The sequence below is a fragment of the Triticum aestivum genome, chromosome 6A, assembly GCF_018294505.1.
Source record: "Triticum aestivum cultivar Chinese Spring chromosome 6A, IWGSC CS RefSeq v2.1, whole genome shotgun sequence".
NCBI classification, from domain to species: domain Eukaryota; kingdom Viridiplantae; phylum Streptophyta; class Magnoliopsida; order Poales; family Poaceae; genus Triticum; species Triticum aestivum.
Window position 1 is genome coordinate 169418385 of NC_057809.1, and position 17710 is coordinate 169436094.

General features: G+C 43.1%; 1 protein-coding gene across 3 annotated transcripts; it reads left to right on the forward strand.

Annotated features, from left to right (window-relative positions):
• Positions 1–701: 701 nt before the first annotated feature.
• Positions 702–6646, forward strand: LOC123132643 (nuclear/nucleolar GTPase 2). Of its 3 annotated transcripts, XM_044552478.1 has the most exons (14): positions 702–781; positions 1035–1111; positions 1318–1608; positions 2808–2941; positions 3182–3311; positions 3574–3734; positions 3871–3972; positions 4074–4178; positions 4259–4387; positions 4465–4605; positions 4980–5080; positions 5693–5750; positions 6041–6375; positions 6416–6646. In XM_044552478.1, exons 3-13 carry the CDS (start codon positions 1353–1355, stop codon positions 6341–6343), a joined length of 1620 nt encoding a protein of 539 aa, XP_044408413.1. In that variant the 5' UTR covers positions 702–781; positions 1035–1111; positions 1318–1352; the 3' UTR covers positions 6344–6375; positions 6416–6646. The 3 variants fall into 3 exon arrangements, with proteins under 3 accessions (XP_044408413.1, XP_044408411.1, XP_044408412.1); XM_044552476.1 differs by having other exon boundaries at positions 6041–6646; XM_044552477.1 differs by having other exon boundaries at positions 703–781; positions 1260–1608; positions 6041–6646.
• The last annotated feature ends 11064 nt before the right edge of the window (positions 6647–17710 follow it).

Consider the following 17710-nt stretch of genomic DNA (forward strand, 5'->3'; position numbering starts at 1 on the left):
TTCTATGAACTTTTTTCGAATTTGTTGAACAAATCGATGAACTTTTTGGAAAATTGATGAACTACTTTTAAAATTTGATGAACTAATTTTCCAATTTGATGAACTTTTTTCAAAAAGTGATTTTTTTTCAAATTCAATGATTTTTTTTTCTAAATTGATGAACTATTTCCAATTTCAACAAATTTTCTGAATTCGTGAACTTTTTTGAATTCATGAACTTTTTTGTAGTAATCACATGTTTTCTAAATCGATGAACTTTTCTCACAAGCGATGAACTTTTTTAACTTTATGTACTTTTTCTTGAAAAATGATAAACATTTCTCTCAAAATTGATTAACTGTTTAAAATTCATGGAATTTTTTAAATAAAAAACCTAAGTGATAGAAAAATAGCGGCCACACTTGTTCTTATACTGATAGCACTATGACCAGTCACAACTCTCCACTTGCTGTAGTGGTCAAACTAAGTTCGGCCGGAGACTTGGTGTTGCAAGTTCCAATCCTGGCGAGTCGCATTTTTTTGCGCTTTTCTGCCCTTTGCCTTCGCGGGCCGGCCCAACAATGCGCCGCAGCAGGCGCCAGCTACCTATGGGCTTCGGGCGCTTAGGGTGTGTTTGGTTGCAGTCACGGGCCGGAATGTCATGGGTCGGACCCGTTACCAGGCCTCCACTCGACCCCGATAAAATCGATGGAATCACGCAGTACGAGCCCTTTCCCACTTCCGCAACCCTATCGCTGCTCCTCTCCTGGCGCCGCTCGACCTCCTCCTTCCTCTCGCTCAGGTGCGCCGCCGGCCCTCTTCCTCCCTCTCTCTGCTTCGCCGCCGGCCCTTTTCCTCCCTCCCGCTCTCTCTGCTGCGCCGCCGACCCCTCTCCTAGCTCGTGCGCGCCGCGTCCCCTCTCCCTCGCTACATCTCCTGCAGAGCCAGCCCTCTCCCTCGCTCCAGATCTTGCGCCGCCGGACCTCCCTCCCTCGATCCATCTCCGGCGCCGCCGGTTTCCATTATTGCTTATCTCGTACTCTCTCGATCTGCAGGATACCAGGAGAAGGCAGGGGTCTAGGGCGGCACTCCGGCGCGGCGGCAGAGGGAATCAGACCCTCCTCTCCTCAAGGTATGAACCCTCTTCCTCCCCCCTTGTATATGCTGCTGTCCAGTACATTTTTTGCTCAACTTCTTGCTGTCCAGTACATGTTTTTGTTCAAATTGCTGCTGTCCAGTACATATTTGCAATCTATGGTGATGTGTAATATTTTTGATAGCCTATCCCTCCTCGTCGCCTCCTTCAACCGCCTCCTCTCATCTCACGGAAACAAACAGGGGAAAACCAACCAGAGAGCTTCGCCCAGCGCGCGATGGGGAAGAAGAAGGAGCGGTCAGTGAATGTGTCGGGCAAGCCCCGTCACTCTCTCGACGTCAACCGCCCCAATGACAAGAAGGGTGCTGGCGGCGGCAGCGGCGCCGGCGGGAGCCGGTCCGCGGCCACGGTGCGGCGGCTCAAGATGTACAAACTAAGGCCCATGAGGGACCGCGGTGGGAAGATCGTCAAGCACGACCTCCAGTCCAAGGAGCTCCCCAACACCCGCATCGAGCCTGACCGCCGGTGGTTCGGTGAGCAAATCCCCCTACCTCTCTGTTTGTTTTTCTTGTTGCGCACTTGATCGATGCCCTTAAGATACGAGGGCAGGTAATTACGTTGCTGTTGATTTGGATCAAGTAGGGATGTGTACACCTTTACAGCGTGTTTGGTAGATTAAGTGAAAGGGAATGGGAATTTATGAGAGGGAGTTGTCTGAGGGATTAGACTTGGGAAGTGGACTATTAGTCCCCATCCCATGTTTGGTGTGGTCTGGGAAATAATTTGTGGAATAATTATCATGAACAAAGTTAAAGGAAGGGGACACGTAAATGATGAAACCAACCTGTAACATGTGAAGCCAAGAAAATAATTTGAAAGGAAAATTGATCTGCAAGGGTATGTAAATGGAAAGATAAAGAATCAAAATCTGTTGCTAGCAAAATCTGAATGTATGTATTGAAAAAACAGATGGGATGCAACTTGCTGCTTGGCTGAGATGTACTCGTGCCTGGCGTTGCATCTACAGATTAGGGAGCAGTTAGCTCGCCGATTTATTTGGAGGAAAAATAATACTTCCGCAAGTATTTAGTTAGGATTTCTGTAGAGCCTTTTCTTTTGCTACGTGATCTGGGCCAACAAATCTGCAACAATTTTTCTTAAACGTCAACTCCCATTCCTTCGTTGAATTACCAGGGTCCCCCTAGGGAAGAGATCGATGGGAGTTGGGCCTACTAATTCCCTTGCCACTTCCCTTCTTAATTCCCAAGTCCCTGATCCAATCAAGAGATTTTATGTCTCACCCATCTGAAACTCCCATTCCCAACTCCCCCCAACCAAACGCGCTGTTAGGAGCAGTCGGGAGCTTGATAGATGTATGAGGAGAGCAGAGAAGATGTTATGGTTTCATTTTTGTATCCAGTTAGTAGTGTAGCAATTACCATGCCTAAAGCTCTTTTGCTGATTAGAGTCTGTCTGAGTACTGATTGGCTCAAGTAATTGCTAAGACACAGTACATATAGTGAACTTGGTGGGTGATACATCAGATCGTCTACATAACAGTTGGTTAAATCAAACTTTGTTATGATTTTTATTGGATTGAATTTGTTATACTGTCACAGGATATGCAGTGCAGATGATTGACGATTAATTTTGTACGAATTTATTCCATTATAAGCCTGGTGGTGTAACAGTGAATGTTGATTGTATTATTCTGCCTCTTTGGTTATCACAGGAAATACACGAGTTATCAATCAGAAAGAACTTGAATATTTCAGGCAAGAACTCCAGGCACGGCTTACAAATAACTACAGTGTGTTACTGAAATCTAAACAGCTGCCACTATCGCTTCTGCAGGATCATCAGAAGGTAAACACTTATGTATACTTCTATCATCCTGATCATTGATTTTGCACGTGCAGCTCATGGAGTATTAGTGTATGTGACTGACACTATTTTGCTGAAACTAGTGTTTAACTTAATTACTTGTACTCCTGGGTTCAATTTTATTTTTGGTTAAATAGCTTGGAACCTTCCACATTATTGTGAAGTATCATATTGTAAGATGATTTTTCTGCTCACATATGTTCGCTCATGTTGATTATACAGCAAGCTCGTGCACATCTTCTTGACACTGAGCCTTTTGAGCATGCCTTTGGACCAAAGGGCAAGCGTAAACGACCAAATCTATCCAGTCTTGATTATGAATCTCTTATAAAGAAAGCTGATGATTCTCAAGGTACGAGTCAGAGCGATTAGCTTTAAGATTGGTCTCCAGTTCTGGAGCTAGAGCCGAATATGTCATTCAACTTTGCATGCATATAACAAAGAAATCTGGCCTACTGGCTGTTCATCTGCTACTGTATATGACAAAGAATAAGTGTGTCAGTCTTAAGAAGTTCCATAATTTTCTAAAGTAATATTTAATTGCATGAAGTTGCATGTATTATTTGTCAAGGATAGCTGTGTATCTTGGTAAACTTTTATTTTGTGCTTTTTAGATGCGTTTGAGGAAAAACATGCTTCATCAAAGTTGCCAAAGGATGAAGAGGAAGATGGCTTAAGGGATCTAGTCAGGCATAATATGTTTGAGAAGGGACAAAGCAAAAGAATTTGGGGTGAACTTTATAAAGTTCTTGACTCTTCAGATGTTGTTGTGCAGGTCAGTGTTACACAATGTGGTGACCCCATCAGAGTTACTCTTTACTATGTAATCAATAGAATTTCTCTGCATGTAGATATTGTTTTAAATTAGTATCTGTATATATTGATTGCTTAAATTGTTATTTCTTCCACAGGTGTTGGATGCCAGGGATCCAATGGGCACGAGATGCTACCATCTGGAGAAACATCTGAAGGAGAATGCCAAGCACAAACACCTGGTATTCTTACTAAATAAGGTATCATTTTAAGTTGTGCTCTTAGTGCAAATGTTGATTGTTTACCTGTTGCAATGCATTACAACACAATGATGATTGGGCACATTTCATTTGTTGTTCAGTGTGATCTAATACCTGCTTGGGCAACAAAAGGGTGGTTGCGTACTCTGTCCAGGGACTATCCCACCCTAGCATTCCATGCGAGCATCAACAAGTCTTTTGGAAAAGTAAGTGAGTTTTTTTTATATTGTGTTATGATTGTTGTGCTCCTTTATAGTGTGCACTTATACTTTTGAACCACTTCCAGGGATCTCTTCTTTCAGTATTAAGGCAGTTTGCCCGTTTGAGGAGTGACAAGCAAGCCATATCTGTTGGATTTGTTGGATATCCCAACGTTGGGAAGTCCTCAGTTATCAACACATTACGCTCCAAGACTGTAATTCTCTTTTCTTTCTTGTCCTTTAGATGACAATTTTTAAGAAAAATTTCTGATGAATTTTTATATACCTGTAGGTTTGCAAGGTAGCTCCGATTCCTGGAGAGACTAAGGTGTGGCAATACATCACCATGACTAAAAGAATCTTCTTAATTGATTGCCCTGGGGTTGTGTACCAAAACAATGATACAGAGACTGATGTAGTTCTTAAGGGTGTGGTATGTATCTCTACTTGTGCCCTTTTTGTCTTCTCTTTTTGAAATTGCAGATATTCAAGCATTTTCTTATCATTTTCATCTGTTTTTATCTTTCCCATCTTATTTTTTTTATGTTCTCATCTTTGTTCCTATTTCAAGGAAGTGTTGAACTTCCATTTGAACATGAAAGTAATTATATTCCTTTAATTGCAACCATCATTTCCATGTCTTCATGTATATTGTTATTTCATGATATGCATTGTAGGAAGGGTATTGGTACAGAGTTGTCCTATTTTATGGAATGACAGTAATATTTGTTTTTCTTGACTAGCACTGGTTTAGCAATGCTAGTTTTGAGTTTTTTTAGTAAATAACGTACTAATATTTGTCACCAGGTACGGGTGACAAATTTGGATGATGCTTCTGAGCACATTGGGGAAGTTCTAAGGCGTGTAAAGAAGGAGCATCTACAAAGAGCTTACAAAATACAAGACTGGTATCCCCCCCCCCCCCCTCCCCAAACACATGCACACACACACAACCGAAGGTTCTAGTTTACTTTTATTTTAGCTGTGTTCCTTTCTGAGCACACATATTTTCTCTTCTGGTAAAGCTTCTTAGCGGCAAGGTCCTGGAAAGGCAGTCACCGAAGCTATCCTATATGAGATATCGTAGTATCTAGGTAACACTGATTAATATTCTGAAAAATTAAATAGCGGTGCTAAAGCATCAAATAATAATCCCATGCTTATAAACTGCACATAACATAAATGGAGTAAAAACAAGATCATAAAAATCATATCTAATCACTACCGTGGGAGTAACGTCTAAAGATGATATATATCACAGCTGCAAACTATATTAGCTATAGTGCTAATAGCAGCCTATTAGCTGTGTTTGTGTTTTTTTGTGCACAGCGTTGCTTTTGAAGTCTTCCTAATGTTTAGAACTCTGGAGCTCTTGGCATATCTGGTTATTAAGTACTCTGGTCCATAATGAACGTCACACATCATTGTTGACCTGATGGTGTTCCTTCACTATAATAACTAAAACCCACAGCCGGAGGAGATGACACATCTTTTATACTTACTGATCTTGCTCTCACCAGGGCTGATGATAATGATTTTCTCGTCCAGCTGAGCAAGATGAGTGGAAAGCTACTCAAGGTACAGCATAAACTTGTGATATTGTCCGTTCCTATTACAATTTTGCCAAATATTTCTCTTGCCTGTTCAGAGATGAACATACTGTACTGCAATTTCGTAACACTTGTATGTCTTTATATAATAAGTAATATATCTGACTTCACTATATTCAGAGTTGAACATACAGCTACTGACTTTTATGATTAGAATATTGATGAACGCTGTTAACTCAAAACCTAGACTAGCCAGGCCCCAGCCCATGAGTGGGCTGATCTACTGCTTCATTCTCAACCTCTGTTTTTGATTCTTAGGGTGGGGAACCTGATCTGACAACAGCAGCCAAGATGGTACTTCATGACTGGCAGAGGGGCAAGATACCCTTTTTTGTGCCTCCGCCACAGCAGAATGAAGATGGTCCTTGTAAGATTACTGAACCTGTGGAGGGATCTGGTGAGGAAGTGGTCAGCAGTGACCGGGCTGCTGCTGCCATGAAAGCCATTGCGGGAATTATCTCTTCGCAGCAAACGATGAATGTCCCCTGCCAGAAGGAACTTGGCAGAAATGGCGAAGACAGTGAACTCCCGGAGCAATCAGACCTTTTGGTAAAAGACTGAAAGGCTAGCAATCCTGCATGAGAAGATCCCTGGTATTTTTGCCCGCGAACATCTTCACGAGTGCCACCGAAGTTATTCACTGTTTGCCATGAAGGACACAGTTACGCAGGGGGGACAATCCTTTGATATGTATCGTTCATGTTATCTGTAGCTTTCTAATGGATTAGGTAGAGCGTTGTTGGCATCTACATCAAAACTTGTCTTTTGTTCACCTCAAGTTCTAGTTAGATTTCACACCCTGTTTTATACATAGATAAATACCATTTGGTTCAAAATGCAACTTCTGCAATTATGCCTTTCTAATTTTTGTTTTCCACTTGATGTTGACATACGTGGATCTGCGTTACCCGTACGGCCTTGTTCAGTTGCGTGTGAATCCGAGTGGATTTAAGGGGTTTTGAGGGGGATTTAAACCTCTTCTAAGTCGAAATACGAATCAATCCTTGTCAATCCCCTCCAATCTTCTTGGGGAGAGGATTAACCGAACAAAGCTTCCTTATGATACTATATCATATTTGGCTGGAGAAATGTAAGGGAGAGATTGTACTATCTGATTACTATTCTTTGTATCAAAGACATTTTTCTCTTTGTTGCTATCTACTATCCCTGTAAAAGCATGAAAGTGCAGATCCACAATTAAGCATATCAGCTCTCTAATCATCAATCTAATTGTCCAAAATCTTTGTTAACGAAATGGATCGCTAACGAAACCATAATCCCCTCGCAAACGAAAACTGACACCGCACGCCCACGCTGCCAACCGTCGCCCGCTCCGCTCTGCCCCGCAGCCCCTTCTGGCTGCACCTGAAAGGCTGAAACCATGTTGCCATGCATCCTCCGCCATTGACTCAAGCCACCGCGGCCTCCGGCTCCGCCTTCAGGTACGTGGGAGCCACCAACAACGCCTCACCCCTCGACGCACTAGCCGCCGGCCTTGCGCACGAGACCTGCCCTCGACCAGACTCTCTGCTTGACGCATCGGCTACACTGTCGAGGACACGCAGGGCTGGGGACGTGGAAGCACGCGGGAGCGGCCGCAGATTCAGGTTCTTCGATCGTGCATCTGGTCGAATTCAACGATGTGATATATACATACTCTCTCCATTCCAAAATATAGTGCGCCCGCGTTTTCCGAGGTTCAACTTTGATCATAAATTTAACCAACGAGACCAACTACGACGGAAGAAAAAAATTATATAATTGAAAACTTCTTTTGAATACGAATTTACTGATATAATTTTTTGCTCCCGCCGCAATCGGTCCGTAAGATTTGTCTTATTTCCGACGCAAAAAGGACCGTAAAAAAATATATAATCATCGTAAAAAATATTTTATATTATGTAAAATTACAAACGTAAAAACATAGTCTAAAATACACATAAACTGCAAATTTTCTTGTCTTATGACCTATATTTTTATTTTCTTATATCAAATTTTACCTAGTGAATCAATAAGAATGTAACTATTTGAATTCCAAACGTAATTTAATTATGAAATGATCGTAAGATTACCTCGGGTGAAGAATAACTTATGATGCACCCTGGATGATGAATAGTAACACTATATATATATATATATATATATATATATATATATATATATATATATATATATATATATATATATATATAATGCATAACATGTACAGTATGTAATACCGTTAAATATGTTTGAAATGAAAAATAATTAAATCATAATTCATAAAACAAAAAATTAAATGGAAAACTAATAACCTTTTAGTCTCAGTTGGTGTTACCAACCGGGACTAAAGTTCCCCCAGCCCATGGCACGGCCTCGTGCCACGTGGCTGGCTTTTAGTGCCGGTTATACTGAACCGGGACTAGGGGGGGGGGGTGTTATACTAAACCGGGACTAAGGGGGGGGGGGGGCTTTAGTCGCAACACTTTAGTGCCGGTTCTAGAACTGGCACTAAAGGCCCTTACGAACCGGGATTATAACCCGATTCTACACTAGTGTCTCTTTATGCGGACGATGCGGCTGTGTTCATGGCTCCTATCAATAAAAAGATGTTGATAATCTTGCGATGCTTTGGGGAGGTCACGGACCTTTGCACCAACTTTTTTTTGATAGAAAGACTGTAAGGAAACCCCTACAGTATAATTGGTCCAACAAATCCAAATTGCAAGTACTATGCCTAAAACCTGGATGGGTGGGAAGGCATCAACCCCTTCCCACCACTAGGCTACACCTTAGTTTGCCCTTTACACCAACTTCCACAAGAGTTCAATGTTCCCACTCGTTGCAATCATCTTGACTTTGATCATATAACCCAAAGTTTCCCAACGACTAGGGCTTCCTTCCCTTTGCGGTACTTGGGACTTCATCTCTTAGTTTGGCAATTGAAGTTGTTGGACCTACATTTTTTTATGGACAAGGTTGCAAGCAAGTTGACAACTTATGAGGGCCAAACATCAACACCATTCGACACATGGCTCTTATCAAGTTCGTGATCACTTCCCAAGTGGTCTATTTCATCACATCATTGGTCATCTCGCCAAGCACCCTTCTTAATGTAAACAAACTTGAGAGAGCTTTCCTATGGTCCGGCTCGGACAAGATGATGGAAAAAAATGCAAGTTGAATTGAGAGATTGTTTGTCGGCCACTTGACTATGGGGGCATGAGGTTCTCAACACTAACAAGTTTGCGCGTGCTCTTTGTTTGCGGTGGCCTTGGTATGAATGGAAAGAGCCTACCAAGATGTGGGTGGGGGATAGGAAACTCGTGTGATGAGGAGGACCTCAATTTTTTCTATGCATCCACCACCATCACTGTTGATAATGGCGCGAAGACCTCTTTTTGGGGTTCACATTGGCTCCTTGGGTGCAAGCCTAAAGACATTTCCATGCCCATCCACAAAGCTTCCTCATGAAAAGAATTGGAAGGTGCAGGAGGCCTCAAGCACAATGTGTGGATTCTCAAGATCAAACCCTCCACCACCGTTTCCATTGAGCATAACACACAATTTTTCACCATTTGGATGCTCTTGCATGAGGTGCATCTTGACAAGCTCGCTAAGGATGACATTATGTGGAAACATACGGTTAGTGGGCACTACGCGGTGGCCTCCTCCTACGGGGCACAATTCCTAGGGATGGTGCACTCACCCATGGACCAAATGGTTTGGAAGGCTTGGGCTCCCTCCAGAAGTCAAGTTCTTTGCGTGGTTGGTACTTCAAGATAAAATTTGGACCGCCCATAGATTAGCCAAGCGTGGGTGGCCAAATTGCGGTATTTACCTACTTTGCATGTCGCTACACTCTAAGGCCTTGGTTCTTGGTCATCGAAAAACTTCACATCTTTGGGTTGGTCACTTCCACTTGGCTCTTCATGGACTGGTCGAGGCTTGGTGGGCAAGTACCTGCGTTGACGGCATGCCAAACCGACAAGCAAGGTGTTTCCAGTCTGCTGTCTCAAATTGGGTGTGAAGTGTCCTTTTAGGTTTTGGCTGGTAGAGCGGAGGAATGAAAATACTCTTTTGTTTCATGCATGGTACTCTAAGTCCCAACTGCGCTAGCTTAGTGGTTCGATCCAACAACAGAACGAACAATCCTCCCTCACCATGCTTATCTTGTGGACAATTTGGAATGAACGAAACACAAGAGTTTTCAGGCTTAAAAGCACTCCACCGACAATCTTGCTTACCATTATCTCGACCAAACCCAACCTTTGGGTCATCGTCGGAGTAAAAAATTGGGGTGAATAATTTTGCGAGAGTAATAACGTGTCCTTTGTACTTGTAACAAACCCTATTCTCTATTATTTACCTCAGTTAAAAATCAGTTTTTTAGATAAAGAAAAAAAATCAGCTGCTCCCCCGTTCTTAAATATAAGCCCACTTTTGAGATTTCAACATCTAGAAACAAGAAACCAAGGGGAAACTGAGCGTTCTCAGAGCTCAGTGTCTGCTGGCCGTCGGATCGTTTCTCTGATGGGATCTGGGCCGTCCGATCTCACGCCCAGATGACCTCGGCCGTCGAATATTTACCTGATTGACGTGAGTCATCCGATATTTCTCGCTATGAGTAGTGCCACTCTCGCCCGTGCCACCGCCTGTAGTTCCTGTGCCCTTCCAAGGGCATTTTTGTCATTTCGCACACAGTTATATAAAACAGGAGCACGCCCGTGGAGAGAACCCTAGAACCGCGCCCGCACTCACTCTTCCTCCACCCCTCCCGTGACCACACGCCGCCGCCATCTCCTTCATCCATCGGCCGCCACCTTCGCCTACTCCTCCTCCACTCCCACTCCCGGCAGCGCGCACCACCCCAAAGACCTCCCCTTGACCTGCCTCTTCCTCCCATCAAGCCAGATTCGCGGAGCAAGGCCTCTTAGCTGTGGCTAGGGGTTTGGGTTGGGCATCGCCTTCGTCGCCGGTGGACTCCGGCGGCTCCTCTCCGTCTCCTCCCTCTCCCCCACGTGCGGCTCCGCTTCCCGCTGGCCATGGCGCGTGCTTGGCCTCCCGGCGCCAAGAACCGTCCCAGGCCTCGCTGCATCTCTGGCTCTAGCGAGGCGTTCCTGGGCGACCAGGTACACTTCTCTCTCCCTCCCGTCCCTCTCCCAATGCTGTTGGGGAACGCAGTAATTTCAAAAAATTTCCTACGCACACGCAAGATCTATCTAGGTGATGCATAGCAATGAGAGGGGAGAGTGTTGTCTACGTACCCTCGTAGACCGTAAGCGGAAGCATTATGACAACGCGGTTGATGTAGTCGTATGTCTTCACGATCCGACCGATCCTAGCACCGAAGGTACGACACCTCCGTGATCTGCACACGTTCAGCTCGGTGACGTCCCACGAACTCTAGATCCAGCTGAGTGCCGGGGGAGAGCTTCGTCAGCACAACGGCATGATGACGGTGATGATGAAGTTACCAATGCAGGGCTTCGCCTAAGCACTACAACGATATGACCGAGGTGGAAATCTGTGGAGGGGGCACCGCACACGACTAAGAGATCAACTTATGTGTCTATGGGGTGCCCCCTCCCCCGTATATAAAGGAGTGGAGGAGGGGAGGGCCGACCTTCTCTATGGCGGCGCGCCCTAGGAGGAGTCCTACTCCCATCGGGAGTAGGATTCCCCCAGTTTCCCTAGTAGGAGTAGGAGAGAAGGAAGGAGAAGAGAGAAGGAAGGAAGGGGGGGGGCACCCACTTCGGATTGGGCTAGGGGGGGAGGGGCGCCCTCCTCCTTGGCGTTCCTCTCCTCTATTCCACTAAGGCCCAATAAGGCCCATATACTCCTCGGGGGGTTCCGGTAACCCCCCTAGTACTCCAGTAAATGCCCGAACTCACCCGGAACCATTCCGATGTCCAAACATAGGCTTCCAATATATCGATCTTTATGTCTCGACCATTCCGAGACTCCTCGTCATGTCCGTGATCATATTCGGGACTCCGAACTACCTTCGGTACATCAAAACACATAAACTCATAATACCGATCGTCACTGAACGTTAAGCGTGCGGACCCTACGGGTTCGAGAACTATGTAAACATGACTAAGATCATCTCCGGTCAATAACCAATAGCGTAACCTGGATGCTCATATTGGTTCCTACATATTCTACGAAGATCTTTATCGGTCAAACTGCATAACAACATACATTGTTCCCTTTGTCATCGCTATGTTACTCGCCCGAGATTCGATCGTCGGTATCTCAATACCTAGTTCAATCTTGTTACCAACAAGTATCTTTACTCGTTCCGTAATGCTACATCCTGTAACTAACTCATTAGTTACATTGCTTGCAAGGCTTATAGTGATGTGCATTACCGAGAGGGCCCAGAGATACCTCTCCGATACACGGAGTGACAAATCCTAATCTCGATTTATGCGAACTCCACAAACAGCATCGGAGACACCTGTAGAGCATCTTTATGGTCACCCAGTTACGTTGTGACATTTGATAGCACACTAAGTGTTCCTCCGGTATTCGGGTGTTGCATAATCTCATAGTCATAGGAACATGTATAAGTTATGGAGAAAGCAATAGCAACAAACTAAACGATCATCATGCTAAGCTAATGGATGGGTCAAGTCAATCACATCATTCTCTAATGATGTGATCCCATTTATCAAATGACAACTCTTTGTCCATGGCTAGAAAACTTAACCATCTTTGATCAACGAGCTAGTCAAGTAGAGGCATACTAGTGACACTTTGTTTGTCTATGTATTCACACATGTACTAATTTTCCGGTTAATACAATTCTAGCATGAATAATAAACATTTATCATGATATAAGGAAATATAAACAACAACTTTATTATTGCCTCTAGGGTATATTTCCTCCAGTCTCCCACTTGCACTAGAGTCAATAACCTAGATTACACTGTAATGATTCTAAACCCATGGAGTCTTGGTGCTGATCATGTTTTGCTCGTCAGAGAGGCTTAGTCAACGGGTCTGCAACATTCAGATCCGTATGTATCTTGCAAATCTCTATGTCTCAGTCCTTGACTTGATCGCGGATGGAATTGAAGCGTCTCTTGATGTGCTTGGTTCTCTTGTGAAATCTGGATTCCTTTGCCAAGGCAATTGCATCAGTATTGTCACAAAAGATTTTCATTAGAACCGATGCACTAGGTATGACACCTAAATCGGATATGAACTCCTTCATCCAGACTCCTTCATTTGCTGCTTTCGAAGCAGCTATGTGCTCCGCTTCACATGTAGATCCCGCCATGACGCTCTGCTTGGAACTGTACCAACTAACAGCTCCACCATTTAATAAAATACGTATTCGGTCTGTGACTTAGAGTCATCCAAATCAGTGTCAAAGCTTGCATCGACGTAACCGTTTACGACGAGCTCTTTGTCACCTCCATAAACGAGAAACATATCCTTAGTCCTTTTCAGGTATTTCAGGATGTTCTTGACCGCTGTCCAGTGATCAACTCCTGGATTACTTTGGTACCTCCCTACTAAACTAATAGCAAGGCACACATCATGTCTGGTACACAACATTGCATACATGATAGAACCTATGGCTGAAGCATAGGGAATGACTTTCATTTTCTCTCTATCTTCTGAAGTGGTCGGGCATTGAGTCTGACTCAACTTCACACCTTGTAACACAGGCAAGAACCCTTTATTTGCTTGATCCATTTTAAATTCTTCAAAACTTTATCAAGGTATGTGTTTTGTGAAAGTCCAATTAAGCGTCTTGATCTATCTCTATAGATTTTGATGCCCAATATATAAGCAGCTTCACCAAGGTCTTTCATTAAAAAATTCTTATTCAAGTATCCTTTTATGCTATTCAGAAATTCATATCATTTTCGATCAACAATATGTCATCTACATATAATATCAGAAATGCTACAAAGCTCCCACTCACTTTCTTGTAAATACAGGCTTCTCCAAAAGTCTATATAAAACCATATGCTTTGATCACACTATCAAAGCGTATATTCCAACTCCGAGAAGCTTGCACCAGTCCATAAATGGATCGCTGGAGCTTGCACACTTTGTTAGCACCTTTTGGATCGACAGAACCTTCTGGTTGCATCATATACAACTCTTCTTTAAGATATCTATTAAGGAATGCAGTTTTGACATCCATTTGCCAAATTTCATAATCATAAAATGCGGCAATTGCTAACATGATTCGGACGGACTTAAGCATCGCTACGGGTGAGAAGGTCTCATTGTAGTCAACTCCTTGAACTTGTCGAAAACCTTTCGCAACAAGTCGAGCTTTGTAGACAGTAATATTACCATCAGCGTTAGTTTTCTTCTTGAAGATCCATTTATTCTCGATGGCCTGCCGATCATCGGACAAGTCAACCAAAGTCCACACTTTGTTCTCATACATGGATCCCATCTCAGATTTCATGGCCTCAAGCCATTTTGTGGAATCTGGGCTCATCATCGCTTCCTCATAGTTCGTAGGTTCGTCATGGTTAAGTAACATGACCTCCAGAACAGGATTACCGTACCACTCTAGTGCGAATCTTACTCTGGTTGACCTATGAGGTTCGGTAGTAACTTGATCGGAAGTTTCATGATCATCATCATTAGCTTCCTCACTTACTGGTGTAGGAATCACTGGAACTGATTTCTATGATGAACTACTTTCCAATAAGGGAGTAGGTACAATTACCTCGTCAAGTTCTACTTTCCTCCCACTCACTTATTTCGAGAGAGACTCCTCTAGAAAGGATCCATTCTTAGTAACGAATATCTTGCCTTCGGATCTGTGATAAAAGGTGTACCCAACAGTCTCCTTTGGGCATCCTATGAAGACACATTTCTCTGATTTGGGTTCGAGCTTATCAGGTTGAAGCTTTTTCACATAAGCATCGCATCCCCAAACTTTAAGAAATGACAACTTGGATTTCTTGCCAAACGACAGTTCATAAGGTGTCGTCTCAAAGGATTTTGATGGTGCCCTATTTAACGTGAATGCAGCCGTCTCTAAAGCATAACCCCAAAACGATAGCGGTAAATCAGTGAGAGACATTATAGATCACACCATATCTAATAAAGTGTGCTTACGGCGTTCAGACACACCATTACGTTGTGGTGTTCCAGGTGGCGTGAGTTGCGAAACTATTCCGCATTGTTTCAAATGAAGACCAAACTCATAACTCAAATATTCACCTCCACGATCAGATCGTAGAAACTTAATTTTCTTGTTACGATGATTTTCCACTCCACTCTGAAATTCTTTGAACCTTTCAAATGTTTCAGACTTATATTTGATCAAGTAGATATACCCATATATGCTTAAATCATCTGTGAAGGTAAGAAAATAACGATACCCGCCGCGAGCATCAACACTCATCGGACCACATACATCAGTATGTACTATTTCCAAACAAGTCTGTTGCTCACTCCATTGTTCCGGAGAACGGAGTTTTAGTCATCTTGCCCATGAGGCATGGTTCGCAAGTACCAAGTGATTCATAATCAAGTGATTCCAAAAGTCCATCAGCATGGAGTTTCTTCATGCGCTTTACACCAATATGACCTAAACGGTAGTGCCACAAATAAGTTGCACTATCATTATTAAACTTATATCTTTTGGCTTCAATACTATGAACATGTGTATCACTACTATCAAGATTTAGTAAAAATAGACCACTCATCAAGGGTGCATGACCATAAAAGATATTATTCATATAAATAGAACAACCATTATTCTCTGATTTAAATGAATGACCGTCTCGCATCAAACAAGATCCAGATATAATATTCATGCTCAACGCTGGCACCAAATAACAATTATTTAGGTCTAAAACTAATCCCGAAGGTAGATGTAGAGGTAGCGTGCCGACGGTGATCACATTGACTTTGGAACCATTTCCCACGCGCATCATCACCTCGTCCTTAGCCAATCTTTGCTTAATTTGTAGCCCCTGTTTCAAGTGGCAAATATTAGCAACAGAACCAGTATCAAATACCCAGACGCTATTGCGAGCATTAGTAAGGCACACATCAATAACATGTATATCAAATATACCTTTCACTTTGCCATCCTTCTTCTCCGCCAAATACTTGGGGCAGTTCCGCTTCCAGTGACCAGTCCCTTTGTAGTAGAAGCACTCAGTCTCAGGCTTAGGTCCAGACTTTGGCTTCTTCACTAGAGCAGCAACTGGCTTGCTATTCTTCTTGAAGTTCCCCTTCTTCCCTTTACCCTTTTTCTTGAAACTGGTGGTCTTGTTGACCATCAACACTTGATGCTCCTTCTTGATTTCTACCTCCGCAGCCTTTAGCATTGCGAAGAGCTCGGGAATTGTCTTATCCATCCCTTGCATATTATAGTTCATCACGAAGCTCTTGTAGCTTGGTGGCAGTGATTGAAGAACTCTGTCAATGACACTATCATTAGTAAGATTAACTCCCAACTGAGTCAAGTGGTTGTGGTACCTAGACATTCTGTGATGTGGACCGAACCTCGTTGCGAGATCTGATCTGTTGTTACGGTCCAATCTTTCACGACACTCCACCTTCAGCAGTAGTAACCTCTCGTCCGTGCACGCGATGTACACGAAATAGAGGGTTTGAACCTTGCGGCTCAGCACGTGAGAAACAATCTGGACGACGGCACCTCACACACAAAACAATTTCCTCGAAGAAATCGCAACACAGAGGTTTTCTAAAGCTACCTCAAAAACTTGATACGGGAGTCTACCCTCGAAAACACATCTGTTTATTTCATATCCAAATATAACCTAACCTTTTACATTGACCATACTCTGACTATATATACTAGTATACCTGCGGACTCAAACCTGCCTAAGAAGTTGACCGAACAAACTTTCTTTCTATCTCTAACTCTCGATCAAAATAACTAAGGAAAGTAAAACTAATCACGTGCTTTATTTTAGCAGGTAATCATTACAAAATAAATACCTAAAATAACAAAACACAATTTATTAGGTGGCCCCCAACCTATATCTCTCAAGGAAAGCAACTGCCACCATTTAAATCTGTTGACGTACTCTTGTTGCTCCGACGGTCTTGACTGCGAGAAATAGTAGCAGGTTAGGATTCTTTGATTAGTCTCAATAAAAAATATTTCTTGTGCATCTATAGCTGGGCCATGTTTTGTACGTGACAACCAGAAAAAATAACCAAATTCCTGCACGCCTTGATCAAACATACATGCAGCTTCTTGCGTACAAATACTAACCAAAACTTTGCCCACTCCATTATCTTTACTCAACTGACAATAACTAGGAGCATAAGTATGTCATCTTATTAATTTCCCGATATCACTAACATCACCTATGTTTGCATCATCCTCTCCTTCTTGAAACGAAACCGTCCTCGGTTTTAAGTCAATCTCTTCAACAATAGCAGACTGAGCAATGACCAAATTTTTTTCAGGAGCTTCAACTTTCTTCTTCTTTACTTCTGATGCAGCATGAGCAATATTCCGCTTCTGACGGTCCACCTTATACTGATCAAAAGTGTACATGTCAACTGGTACGTATTGTCCACCATGACAAAAGAAAATTCTCCAACTGAATGATATGTTAACTGTCTTTTATCTGTCCATGTTTTTCCTAACAGTATCGAACCTGTATGCATGTGGACATCACACATAACCAGATCACCATATCCGCATAAAGTAAACCGCACCTCGACGCGATGCATAATCTTGACAAACTTATCCTTCCACCAAAGCTCATACGGTTCTGGATGTTCAATCAACGGCAGGTTCAAAGCATCAACCATAGTTCGACTCACTAAATTCATCCCAGAATAGCAATTCATCAAAGCTGCACAGCTCGCCGGCCCTACACGCACACGCGTAAAGCATTGGTACCACGGCAAAGCACGCAATGGATCCTTCTCCACCGACATCATCATTTACGAGCTACAATCTTTCCTCAT

Bases quoted from the DNA above. Each gene is read 5' to 3' on its own strand.
- LOC123132643 (XM_044552476.1), top strand. From the start codon at position 1,353: ATGGGGAAGAAGAAGGAGCGGTCAGTGAATGTGTCGGGCAAGCCCCGT. The intron at 3,973-4,073 runs GTATCATTTTAA...TTTGTTGTTCAG, and splicing joins TGGTATTCTTACTAAATAAG to TGTGATCTAATACCTGCTTG. The intron at 5,751-6,040 runs GTACAGCATAAA...TTTGATTCTTAG, and splicing joins TGAGTGGAAAGCTACTCAAG to GGTGGGGAACCTGATCTGAC.